The sequence below is a fragment of the Myxine glutinosa genome, chromosome 1 (genome assembly GCF_964187855.1).
Source record: "Myxine glutinosa chromosome 1, kmMyxGlut1.1, whole genome shotgun sequence".
Classification (NCBI taxonomy): domain Eukaryota; kingdom Metazoa; phylum Chordata; class Myxini; order Myxiniformes; family Myxinidae; genus Myxine; species Myxine glutinosa.
In genome coordinates, this window is record NC_136261.1 from 426,689,079 (window position 1) to 426,703,295 (window position 14,217).

Consider the following 14,217-nt stretch of genomic DNA (forward strand, 5'->3'; position numbering starts at 1 on the left):
GAAACTTAGCCCCCTCGTGGCCTGCGACACCTTCCCCCTGAATCCGGCCGCTTTGGCGGCCTTTGAAGGCCTTAAGGCCGACATCGCCCAAGCCGCCGTGGCGACAATCGACGAGAGCGGCTCGTTCGTCCTCGAAAGTGACGCCTCGGATCAGGCCATCGCGGCGACCCTCTCCCAAGGGGGGCGTCCCGTGGCTTTCTTTTCACGGACTCTTACCACCGCTGAGCGGAGACACTCGTCCGTTGAAAAGGAAGCGTATGCGATCGTCGAGTCTATTCGGCGATGGCGCCCGTACTTACTCGGGCGGAGCTTCCAAATCATCACGGACCAGCAAAGCGTTGCGTTCATGTACGACACCTTACACGCCCAGCGCATTAAGAATGAGAAAATCACTCGCTGGCGTATCGAACTCGCCGACTTCTGTTACACCATCAAATATCGCCCGGGGAAGGATAACCAGGCCGCCGATGCCTTATCACGACCGGCTACATGTGCGGGTATCACCTCTTTGGAGGGCCTACGGGTGCTGCATGCCACGGCGGGCCATCCCGGCGTAACGCGTTTCGCTCATTTTGTGCGGTGTGGGAATCTCCCATACTCGATTGACGATATCCGCCGTATCTGTCGCGACTGCGCTATCTGCGCGGAAATCAAACCGCGTTTCTATAACCCTCCCATGGGGACTCTGGTGAAGGCTACACGCCCGTGGGAACGCTTGGCGATGGATTTCAAGGGCCCATTGCCGGTGTCGAGCGGCTCTCGCTACCTACTCACTATTGTTGATGAGTACTCGCGATTCCCCTTTGCTTATACGTGCGCGGACATGACTGCTGCCATGGTGATGCGATGCTTACAGAACTTGTTCTCAATGTTCGGTTACCCGGCCTATGTCCATACCGACCGGGGTGCGGTCTTCTTGTCTCAGGAGGTGCGCGGCTATCTGCTCCAAAATAACATTGCTTCAAGTTACACCACGCCGTACAGACCCCAGGCTAATGGGCAGATCGAACGCTTCAACGGGATTATCTGGAGGGCCGTCATGCTCCACCTCCGGACCCTCGGCCGGGGCCTCGATAAATGGGCTTGGTCGCTACCTGCGGCGTTGAACTCGATCAGGGCTCTCCTGAGTACGGCAACCAACCAAACTCCCCACGAGCGACTTTTCCACCACCCCAGGAGCTCGGGGTGTATATGGTCTTTGCCCAGTTGGCTCGCTGGGCCCGGGTCGGCCTACCTTAAACGGGCGGTTCGCGCGAGCAAGTACGACCCCCTAGTGGACAAAGTGCAGATTCTCCAGGCTAATCCTGAGCATGCTCGTGTGATGACGACTGATGGCCGTGAGACTACTGTCTCCGTCCGTCACCTTGCCCCTTGCGGGGTCGACGACCTAAGTAGGGAATCGGACGAACCGATCGAACCCATCTATGAGACTATGGCCTCTCCCGACGCTCCCATCGCCGACAGTCTACCGACCCTCCCCTCGCCGGGACTACCTGGGCCCGGCGACTTGGAGTTACCCCCTTCGTCACCCGACCCTGTTGGCGCCTCCGACGCTGGGGACACAGGGATACGTGATGCCGTACCCGGGGAATTTCGGACGCGTGCTGGCAGAGAAATTCGCCGCCCGGGCCGATACGGTTGGGTCGACTGATGTTCCGCACCCTATTCGTGCTGACGCTCACTCGCTTTTAGCCGCGCTGCCGTATATTTCTGACGGGGGGAGAATGTAGTGAAATCGTATTCGTACTGAACCCGGGGTGATGCTAGTTGACACCACTAGGGGCGTGACTATAAGACCCGCTGCTGCAGACGGAGCTCCGAGACTTCTCCTGTGACACGTTACATCTAGTAGACTCGCTAACGGTACGCCTGCATAGAATATCCAGCTTGCTTGCATTGAATGTTATGAATGGTCCCATGTTATGTCACATCGTATACTGAATTGTATTTCCTACTTTACAGGATGATGTCATGATCTAAATGCAATTAAACCAACCCGTTGGACTAAAGTTGTGTGGACCTGATTGGTTTTCCACAACAGTGGTAGAGATGGGAGACCAGTCCAGATGATTGATGGCTGCTTGAAGACCGTGCCAGTTGGCCTGAGTGAAATGCCAGACTCGTTGACGCTGAGCAGGCTCCCTGAGGATGGTCAGAGAGATGTCCACTTTAACAAGGACATGATCAGATGATCCGATTGGAGCAGAAGAAGAGCAGCAGACATTTTCAGGGAAGTTAGTCATAACCAAGTCCAGAAGAGAAGATGTTCCGTTGACTGAGATCCGGGTCGGGAAATTGACAGATTGTGTCAGTCCCAGTGAGTCGCAGAAGTCCTTTGCTGAGGAGCCATGGCTGGTGAGAGAGGTACCCACACCCAGCCACCTGGTATGATGACAGTTGTAATCACCACATATGAGGAAGAGAGAGTTGGGATGAGTAGATAGAAGTTGGTCCATATTATCAGACAGCGAGATGTAGATGGAGTCATCACTGTTTGGTGGACGGTACAACACACATATGAACAAGAGGTGGGAGCGAAGGGGAAGCCGTAGCCAGAGGTATTCCTGGGGGTGAGGTGGAGAGAGTGCAGTGCAGGGCGAGTGAGGAAGAGAGTTTTTGATAAAGATAGCAACCCCGCCTCCAGGACGAGGCTCAGGTCTATCATACCGGAGGAGGGAGTAGCCCGGGAGAGATACTATGGAATCAGAGACATCATAAAGGAGGAAAGTTTCTGTTAAGCAGATCACGTCTGGTTTGACAGAAGCAACCTGTATGGAGAGATCAGTTAAGTTTGAACGAAGGCCCCGGATGTTTGAGGTCCATACCGTTAATGAAGAGGAAGGGGGAGCATCAGATACAGAACAGGGGGGAGGAGGGGTAGGGTAAGATGTGGAAGAGGTGGAAGAGGTAGGGAGAGCTGTTGAAGGTGTGTCAGAGATTTCAGAATAGCTCGGAGAAAGGGAAGGATGGGGCGGACAAAAGGTTTGATGGTGATTGGGTGAGGCACAATGAGGTGTTATTTGAGGAGGGGGAAAAGCGAGGCAGAAGGTTGGGGGAGATGGAGGTGAGAGTTGGAAGGGGGAAGAAGCGGGGAGGACGCTTTGAGGAGGGAGAGTGAGAGGGGGTAAATTCAGAAGAAATGAGGGTGGGGAGATTTGAAAGGGAGGGGTGAGGGGGGAGTTTAGGAGGGAAGGGACAAGGGGAGGGGTTTGAAAGGGATGGGATATGGGGGAGATTTGGAGGGGAGAGGTGAGGGGGGAGTCTAGGAGGGGAGGGGTGAGGGGGAGTCTTGGAGGGGAGAGTGTGGGGGGAGTTTAGGAGGGAAGGGGCAAGGGGGGAGATTTGAAAGGGATGGGTGATGGGGAGGATTTGGAGGGGAGGGGCAAGGGGAAGATTTGAAAGGGATGGGTGATGGGGAAGATTTGGAGGGGAGGGGTGATGGGGAAGATTTGGAGGGGAGGGGTTATGGGGAAGATTTGGAGGGGAGGGGTGAGATTGGATTTTAGAAAGTGTACTATTAATGGGAAACGAACATTTATTGCAAAATGAGCTTCTTGTGACCTTCGAGTCAAAAATACGTTTAAGGACGCTGGAGGGAGGATGGAGTGCAGGATAGTTTAGGGAATGTAGAAAAGAGGCACTGTAAGAGATGGATATTTTTTTGGGGATGAATAGATTTGGTGAGCAAGTCGAAAGCTACCTTTTAAAGAAGAAGAAGAAAACGGTGTTATAATATACGACGGAATACAGAACTTGAGGGGAAAGTGTCAACATTTTAAAGTTTAACAGTGAAAACTATATGGGGAAATGGGGGAGAAACACGTGGTCGAAGAACGAATGAACGTATAAGAACGAATAAACGAATGAGAACAACAAATAAGAACAGAGAAGGAAATGTTTTTTTTTGTTTTTTTTGTTGTTGAGATTTTAAACAAAGAAGTAGGCTATGGGGTGAAAAGACTGGGAAAACAGAGAACGAAAGTTATTGGAGCACAAACGAGAACCGCTGAGAGAAAAACAAAGCCTCAAGGTTGGACACTGTACAAGGCCTCAAAAGACAAGACACGAATTAACACGATTTTCTATACAGGTATGAAAGATTTGCACCGAAAATCTTCCTCGGGACACTCTATACGTACAACACCATCAAATAAATACAGTTATAACGAAAATACAAATGGGAACAATTACTTAACTTCGATTTTGATTGAGAGCGTGGAGAGCTGCGAATAAACGAAACCTCGCCAGCAAGACCGGAAGCAGAAGCATTGAGACACTGCTTTGTTTATTTTATGTTTCGAGTTACAATGAACCAACCATACATCGCTTCAATCTAGAAACTTTGCAATAACGACAAAAGGATTGCAGTGTTACGATTATATTTACTATATTATTAGTATTAATGCTATTATTATTATTATTATTATTATTATTAAAAAACAATACTGCTGTATAATAATAATCTTACTATAATTCACCAAATGTCCGTCCGTCTGTTTGAAGGTACCGCAAAAACGGCTGAACCGATCGCAACGAAATTTTGGGTGGGTAATCCTGGGACCCCTTGGAGTAAAATAGGCTATATTGTTTTTCCAATTTTTTTCCCAATTTTCCAGTTTTTTCAAACACGATGGAATAATATTTACCGATATGAACAATGATTTGGCTTTTGTTGAAATTCTATGTACCAGGAGAGAGTAGATCGACTTCTGATGAACTCTTCCTATATAAACATGCGGTTCCAAAGTAACTTGGCAGCGTGTGAAAAGCGACTGAGAAACAGGTGAAGCGGCTGCTTCCATTAGATTTGGCGCGCACTCTTCACACATAACCGTGCGACTGAGAAAGACGTGTAGCGGCCACTTCCGTTTTGCAGAATTCAATCTTTTTTTCAAAATGGGCGCCATGTACTGTTTAGATTTTGAAGATTTGTGTGTGATATGATTGAACGGATGTTTATATGAATCGTTTAAAATAAAAAAAAGCCTTAAATTTCTGATATTTTGCCTTTTCATTTGGGCTTCCCAATTGAAGCCCCGCCCTTAGGGTGGTCCCGTTGCTAGTAATAATAATGCAAAAAAAAAAAAACCCACCTTTAGAGGCCATTTTTCAGACAATTTCATTGATTTAACTGTAATTTAAGATTACAGTCTTATATTAATGCAATAATATAAGCCAAAAGGTTAAATTACAGTCAATTTACAAATACTGCATTTTGATAACAATAATAACATCAGATGCAGCAAGGTGCACACAGTCCATGCTGGCATGGGAGGGAGGGTGCACCTCGCCGGCACCGACACCATCAGAGGATCGGTCACTGCAAAACCAAGTAGGCCTCAGAGGCAGAACCCAGCACCGAACCGTACAATGCAGGGAGCTCAAGGTGTCTGGACAGTCATGATGAATTCATATTGAAGCATTGGAACTCCAACGTCTGCTAAATTTAAATATAAGTTAAAATAAACTAAAAACAAAACTGCAAAACGTTTCAATGATATGTTCGGCCTGAACGAAATTGGAGTCAAAATGTGTGAGGAGTTAGCCACATACCGCCGTAATGACGTCAGACGTAATCACTTCACCTTTTCATGTGACCAGATCCTCAGCTCTCATTGGTATACGTTTGAGGGGACGTACATGCATACATATGGACGGGCAAACACTGTTCTATACGGCTTTGCTCTATGGGCTACGCCATAAAAATTAAAAGTCACAGTAGGGAGAGAGAGAAAGAGAAGAAGACAGAGAAGGAGAAGAGTAACAACATTTGATGTTTGTAACTCGACTCGTGGTCTGTAAAATGAGACTTTCACCTGTTGAACCCAAAAATACCATCAGTTTATCTTTTGAATTTCAATCCGTACTTGTGCCAAGTTTGGTTAAAACCCCTTCAGTGGTTCTCCAGTTATCGTTGGAAAAAAAAGAAAAAAAAGATTGATAACTGACGCACACACGGAAGGAAGAAAGGACAGCAGGAAGGACATCATCGTACATCCCTTCACAAAACAACGATGACTTATTGGTGATTCCCACCTCTGTTTGCGCCTCCTCTTCCTGAACATGCCGTAGTTGGGATGCAACGCTCTCCATTGACTGTGACACATGAGGATACTTTGCAGCCAAAACATCCTGCACAGAATAAAGAAACAACAGAAGTGAAGAATCGTGAACCGGTGGTGGATTAAAAAGGAACATCCTGCACAAAATTATATAAATACTAGCAGAGCTAACCGCACCTTGTGTGGAAGGAATTTAGAAGATGCAAGATGATTTGTAATACGGGCTAACACTGGGTGGTGCTATACGATACACATTTACATAGAGAGAATTGGGGTCTTCCCCCCCACCCCCGCCCCCCCCCCCCACCCCGAAACCCCTAACCTGTAGGTTTGAAAATGTTTTCTTGCATCTCCATTTGCCAAGAGGATTTGTATGCAATATTATGGGGTTACTACCGGTTGGGCAGATTCTTTTGGTGGACAAACAGACAGAAAATACAACTATATATAGAGAGGGAATATACATTTGTGATAAGGAGCACAGTTAATGTGATGGGAATTTTATTAAAATTTTGAAATCATCTCTTCTCTTTAACTCCAGAGCTGTACGAGAAAAAGTCCCAGGATGACATTAATCACTAAAACTGTTTCTCAGCTGTCTTGACATTAGATGGCTGGGGAGGGTTCCGTGGGGGACTGATGGTTATTTCCCCCATGCCCCATTCTGCAGATGGAATTTGAAAAATACGATATATTAAAATTATATGAAAGAGAGAAGTCGGATCAGCGACATTACCTCGTGTTCAACAGAAGCAAAAACCCCTTTTCAGCCTCTTTCAGGGGACAGATCCGGATGAGGAGCAAAATCCCATGAGACCTTACTGTTGCGTTCCCGGGGTGAGCACCCCTGGGGACGGATAGCGGATTGAGCTTTTACACCAAGGCATTCAATCTAATGGCGGTGTGAATACGCGCGGGGGATGAGGGCAGTGATGGGTAACGAAGCTCTTACCTTCATGGGTCCCACTGGACGTCTTTGAACCTGTGATAATCAACTCAAACCTGACACGGAATTATAATGCAAAAATACAGGCTTTATTGAAAGAAATGTCGGTAACAAAATAATGCACGGTAAAACTAAAATTCTAATTGAGGGACCCTCCATACGGACTCGTATACAGACAAGGGGAATGATAAAATAACAAGAGAAAAATGACCACAGTGTGGTCACCAGCTGCAACGTGTAGAATCATGAGGATATCTGTTGCAATCATGCGCGCATGCACATTGTGTATCATGTATGCGCATGCGCTGTTCAAAAAGGTAACCCAACAACAACAACAACAACAACAACAACAACGTGGTCCTCTCCTGGAGCTGCATGTTTGCATGAAATAATTAATGTTTCTGCCAGCACTCAGCTCTGGTCTCGATGAGCACTTTGGGAGCTTGGTGGTCATTGAAGCTTGAAGGCACCCCATGGGAAGCGCACAAGATGGCGGTGGCACCAAGCCCTTAGTAGCCACTGGCGCGAGGCAAGCAGATACCACGACCTCCTTCAGCTCGCTCGCGGCCCCCTCCACCTCTGAAGAACAACACAGCTGCCAAAAACTCCTCCCTTTCACTTGCAAACACAATCCAGCTGCCACATTGAATTATAACCATGAACACAAGGTACATGTAAATATTTCGTTCAGTGTTGTAACAAGTACATTAAATATTTTTCAGGCAGACCAATTTTTGTACTTCAGTTATCTTTATTTGGGGCAATGATCAACTATTTGGGATACTTTTTGTTTAATTGTGACTTGAAACTGTGACAGGTGGATTGAGTTGACTTTTCTTACCACAGTTGACAATCTTGTTTTTCTATGAGAGTGACTGTGTTGGAACCCATCTGTGGATCGGGCCCATCGGCCGATGGGTCTGACCCGTTTGCGGATCCGCAGATGGGGATGCACGAGAAATGACAATGCACCACACTGGGTGAAGCATTTCGTTCAGTGTTGTAGAACTTTACAACATTAAATATTTTTCTGGCAAAACAATGGTGTTCTACTTTAGTTATCTTTATTTGGGGCAATGATCAACTTACCCCTATGTGGTACAACTTACCCCAGAGGTTGGATCAACTTACCCCTCAGGTGGGGCAAGTTGAGCCATTTGGCCTCCGTTTTTTCAAAGGTCACAGTGACTTTCAGTGTGGGGATAGAAAGTAAGAACTAGCTACAAAATGTTTCCCAAGGATTAAATTAGAAGGCAAGATACTCATTTGTGCAAGATCATCAGTAAGTTCAGTCCTAACATTCCAAGAACAAAAACTGGCTCAACTTGCCCCGCCTTCCCCTATGGATCAAGGTATTTGTGCACCTGTAGCAGGTATCCCCACTGGCATTTTACATCTTGAAACAAACCAGGAGTAAAGAAGAAGTTAAAATATTGAACCGTTTTATCAATATCGTCAGGTATCAACGAGCCAGAGATGTTTCGCGTCCATGTCACGGACTACTCAGGTGGACCAGGATCAAGATGAGCTCTTGATTCCCACAAACCTTAAAGGTGGAAAATTCACTCAAAGTGCCATTGATAACCTGGACTTCCATGAACACACACGGGAAGGTACAACAACGCATGGCACCACCCACAACATCTACCAACATTCAGGTAACGATGATGAGGTGTTGAAAGCTGTTACGTCAGGACCATGAATCAAAACAGATGGAGAGCTCCATGGACAGGAATTCAGCACTTCCAGACTTAGGTGCGTGGTCTAACATTGAGAGATCGACAGCAAAGTCGTTCCTTGTGCGGCCGGAAACTTGTACAAGAACCAAGAGATACCAATGTGTCTTGCGTCCATCAAAATGGTCCTCGTACTAAAAAGGTGTGTGGAAGCTGAAAGAGCTGGCAGGTGGGAACAGCACCTTGAGGTATAAACATGCTGCCACACCTGATATCGACTGGACACAGTAAACATGTGGCAGGCATCCCACAATACCTGACGGTGATGAAGAAGCATCTACCACCAGATATAGGTACAGAATTCCAACAGGTACATTTCACTGTGAGTGGAACTAGCGGTAAGTTCATTGGTGTTTGGACTGACGAGGCTTCAGAACAGAACCAGGTATGGTGTTTAATCATGGATTCTTCTTCTTCCTTTGAATGCGGCACAAGGTGTCGGGGTAGCGTCATTGACTGAGTGCAGGGACCTGTGCAGGTTACGGTGGATTTGTTCTGTAATTTGTTCAGGATGCCGGCGATAGCTCACCTGCTCTTCATGAAGGATACCTTGGGATCTTTACCGTTCAACAACTATTGTCGGGAGACGGGATTCCCGTTTAACGTTCATCCGAGGGACGGTACTCGCATTGATGGATCATCCCACCTGTGAAACACCGGGATGAGCCCCTACCGCACATTGATGGATCATCCTACCTGTGAAACACCCAGATGAGCCCCTACCGCACATTGATGGATCATCCTACCTGTGAAACACCGGGATGAGCCCCCGACCGCGCGTTGATGGGTCATCCTACCTGTGAAACACCATGATGAGCCCCTATCGCGCATTGATGGATCATCCTACCTGTGAAACACCGGGATGAGCCCCCTACCACGCATTGATGGATCATCCTACCTGTGAAACACCATGATGAGCCCCTATGGCACACTGATGGATCATCCTACCTGTGAAACACCGGGATGAGCCCCATATACCATGCATTGATGGATCATCCTACCTGTGAAAGACCATGATGAGCCCCCTACCACACATTGATGGATCATCCTACCTGTGAAACACCAAGATGAGCCCCCTCCTGCCCATGATGGATCATCCTACCTGTGAAACACTGTGATGAGCCCCATACCACACGTTGATGGATCATCCTACATGGGAAACACCGGGATGAGCCCCATACCGCACATTGATGGATCATCCTACCTGTGAAACACCCTTGTTTTCAATTCCACTGCACATTGTTCCCTATTGTGACGTCACAAAGCACGTTTTGTACATGTTTTATCGCAGGTTTTTCACTCACGATACAAACGTAATATCTGGGAAGATTCGTCATTCAGGTTGTAATATCAACATTCAATTGCGTCGACGTGTAAAATTAAAAAGAGAAGTGAATTGGTGAATGTTTAACATGAAGGTGTTTACCTGTTCTTTGTTTAAATATCCAGGTATAGCGAGATCGAAGTCCTCACTTCCAAAAGTTGTAGGGTCGTTTCCCCCAATTGGAAAAATTCGAGGGTGAACTCCAACCTGCCCCTCCCGGAGTGCAATGTCGTCCTGAGGGCACCACCTGTATGATCACGGTTTACCTCCCGCCAGGTGAATATGAATTGTTAATCACAGTACTTGATGTGAAACCTTTTCTGGAATTTGCATTCATCTGATGACGCTAAATTAACTTAGTGACGTCACTATACCGGTTATTTGATGGTGATTTTATCGCTGTGTTTTGATTGGATGGAAGAGATTTGCACGAAGATGAAGATTAAATCCCCCGTGGGAAACAATGACAACCTGAAGCTTCGGGTGTGAACCATTCATCGGATCAAAAGAGAGTAACACCCAAAAGGTCACCTGACCATGTTTCGAAAGGTGTGATTCGCGATGCCTGATGAACGTTCTGTTCATTCCATCCAGGGTTCCACATTCTACCTGTGATCCAATCCAAACCCATTGTCACCTTCACGATTAACGCCGGTGCTCCATTCCAGGTAAACACAAAGGGTTTCATCTACCTGGACGGACTTTCTTCACTCAAACATCCCATTCAATGACACGTGTGAAGAAGAAGAAGAATCTATTGCATCTGAGGAGCGTGAAGAGTTCGGGTTAAAGTTCATTTCACATTAAATAAGATAAAGAATGAACTTATTAAATTATATAAACTTTATTATAATATAAACATTAATCAGTAATCACATCGTCATGAACAGGTAAATCACTTCGTCATGAACAGGTAAATCACATCGTCATGAACAGGTAAATCACATCGTCATGAACAGGTAAATCACATCTTCATGAACAGGTAAATCACATCGTCATGAACAGGTAAATCACATCGTCATGAACTGGTATATGATTTGATTGATTTGAACCCAAAATAACCGGATCAGTTCGTGATGAAAGTTTGTTTCACGAAATGTACAAAATGAACGGAACCACCATCATCCCAAACCCCAATAGCGGGTTTAACGGGGTCCATGAAGTTCCCCCTGAACACGTGCAGGACCCGCGAGTCCCCGAAACACGTCAACTCTCCCGCCTCGCAATCCAAGAAGAACCCAAACCGTTCATGATCCCCCGGGATGGACAGGTCGGTACATTGATCGTTGTGATATGCGGAGAATTCGTTATTACATTCGTTATCTAAACACCAAGACTCGGGATTCCCTCCCAACCCGCTCTTTCCCCCTTTTCTCCCCATGGAGTTTAAACAGATTCCGATTCTGCACCAATAACTCGACCCCACATCGACCTCCCAGTAATGACGACCTGAGGAGAAACAATCACAGGAAACAACTTGTGACCAATAATCAAACCGATCAGGATGTTCTGGGTACTGATTCCCGGTCCCGGTTCGAGTCGCCGTCCTGAGATCACCGGAGATCTTGATCCGTCGATGTGCAGAGTTTGGGTCCAGACTCGGGGTCCGTCCATCTGCGGACACGACACGGGGTCACGGACATTGTTAGACAAACGGACAAAAACACAAACACATTAATCTCTTTATCACAAAAAAAAACTCTTATTACAACAATTGTTTTGTTAATTCACTTCACGATCAACAACTTTATTTGTTTATTCACCTTTCGATTTAACAACTTTATTTGTTTATTCACTTCACGATCAACAACTTTATTTGTTTATTCACTTTTCGATTTAACAACTTTATTTATTTCGCAATGAACAACTTACATTATTTATTTATTTATTTCACCGAGAACAACTTCGAGGGGTAGTGGATCGGGAGGGGAGAAGACGAGGGAGGAGATCTGTGAGAGAGAGGAGAGAGGATGAGGAGAGGAGAGAGGTTGAAGGGCGGCAGAGGTTGAGGGGAGAGGGGTCAGAGGTTGAAGATGGGGGAGGGGAGGGGAAATGAAAATCCTGCAGGTGGGACACTGTTTAACAGGTCAACACACATTGATGGGTCACTCTGCACCTGTGAAACACCGGGATGACAGTTTATATCTCGGTCGGGATTCAAACCCAGGTTAGACACCTTAGAGCGAGTGTGGATACCTCTCAGACATCGTGCTTGTCCTGTTACTTTCATCCTCCATTTGCTTTCCCATTCCGGAGATGTCTCCATGAAGCGAGCCACCGTATCACCATGGAAACCAAGTGGTTTTAGCACTCGACGTTGATTGTTTTACACGTATATTTATCTCACCTGGAACAAAGTTCAGGTGAGCTTATGCGAAGACGCGTCGTCCGTCCGTCCGTCCGCCCGTCCGTAAACACTTGAAACTTCCTCTCCAAAACCGCTGACGACCAAATTTGGCACAAATAATATTTGTTGTGTTGTGACTAAAGTTTGTTCAAGGCACTAAAAAAACTCGCCGTCGAAGGGGTTTACCGAGGGTCAAGTGGATCCAGGTTTAACCCCCAAAATAGAAATTTGCTTTTTCTCAAACTACACAAACGATTTCGATGAAACTTCACCACAACCTTCATCCCCCATGATGTACCTGAGTTTATTCACGGCAATAAAAAAAATCTGCTCCTTTCGGGATCTACGGGGTGGGGGGTGGGAGGGGATGCCCCGGGGTGGGAGGGGTTGCCCCGGGGTGGGAGGGGTTGTCCCGGGGTGGGAGGGGTTGCCCAGGGTGGGAGGGGTTGCCCAGGGTGGGAGGGGTTGCCACGCTCCACCCTCCAAAGGGGTGGGCAACACCTCCCACCCCTTTTCTAATATAGATATAAGATAGATGTTTAGCAATCTACTGACAGCTGAGTTTCTCCATTCTGCTTGGAAGAATAAGATGAAGAAGAAGAGGAAGGGGAAGGGCCTGTGCTTGGTTTACGCCGATTCTCCAGAAGAAGAAGAATGATAATGGCTGAGTTTCTCTGTAATGTTTTTCCAATTTGAAGAAGAAGATTTATCAGAAGCAGATCGTTTCTCTGTAATGTTTTTCAAGTTTGAAGAAGATTTATCAGAAGCAGATCGTTTCATGTAATATTTTCCAAGTTTGAAAAGAAGAAGATTTATCAGAAGCAGATAGTTTCTCTGTAATGTTTTCCAAGTTTGAAGAAGAAGATTTATCAGAAGCAGATCGTTTCCCTGTGATGTTTTCCGAGAATGAAGAAGAAGTTTCTCGTTGAGTATGAAATGCAAAGCTCGAACCAACATGATGGAAATCCAACACGAGGTCGATGGACGTTATTTTTATACTGGAAGAGTCGACCTGTCGCTTCACTGATGGACCAATTAGTCATCATGTCTTTTGCTGCTAGAAGGGGAAGGAGGAGGGAAGAGGAGAAAGGGGGGAGAAAGGGGAGAGGGAGGAGGAAGAGAATGGAGGGAGCGGTGGGGGGAGGAGGGCAGGGGGAAGGGGTGGGGGGAGGAGGGCAGGGGGAAGGGGAGGGAGGAGGAAGGGAAAGGGGGAAGGGGAGAGGGGAGGGGGAGAGGGGAGGTGGAGAGGAAAGAGGAGTGGAGAGGGGAGAGGGGAATGGATGTACTGCATATATTTTGGGGGGGGGGGGGAGCTTTTACAAGGACACTCAATTTGGGGGAGAAGGAAAGGAGAACAAATTTACCCATGCAAACAGAGCTTTAACATCAGCGTTGCCCAGGTAAATAGAGAAATTGTAATAACCTCTGCCACCACACATTTACATAGTGTTTATGCCTTCCCACCAGACCCCACACTTCATCTTGATGCCGTGGCCACATTGCCGATATCACCTCCCCCCCACCCTTCCGCTCACACCCACAAGTGATGCCATGGACACATTGCCGATGTTACCCTCTCCCCTTCATAAAGGTGTGTTTGTACCCTGAGTCTGGAGATTGTAACTAAAAAGATGTGGCCGGGGATAAGGAACAATGGCGGACAGACAATGGTGTATATATAAACTACTCACAATAAGTTAGGGATATTGGCAGGTTCTTCGGTGTGGTTGGTTTTGTGTATTAATTATGTTGAAAAAAGTTGTTGGTCCTAATTCTATGGTTATTAACGAGTGTGAAAAAAC

The 14,217-nt window shown here is 46.6% G+C and overlaps 1 protein-coding gene across 1 annotated transcript in view; it reads right to left on the reverse strand.

Moving 5' to 3' along the window:
* Nucleotides 1-10,893: 10,893 nt before the first annotated feature.
* Nucleotides 10,894-14,217, reverse strand: part of LOC137418207 (E3 ubiquitin/ISG15 ligase TRIM25-like) — a 55,909-nt gene continuing 52,585 nt past the window's right edge. The window contains exon 8 of the mRNA XM_078770655.1: nt 10,894-11,682. Within this exon, the coding sequence (XP_078626781.1) occupies nt 11,135-11,682 (548 nt within the window). The 3' untranslated portion in view covers nt 10,894-11,134. The remainder of the gene's footprint in view (nt 11,683-14,217) is intronic.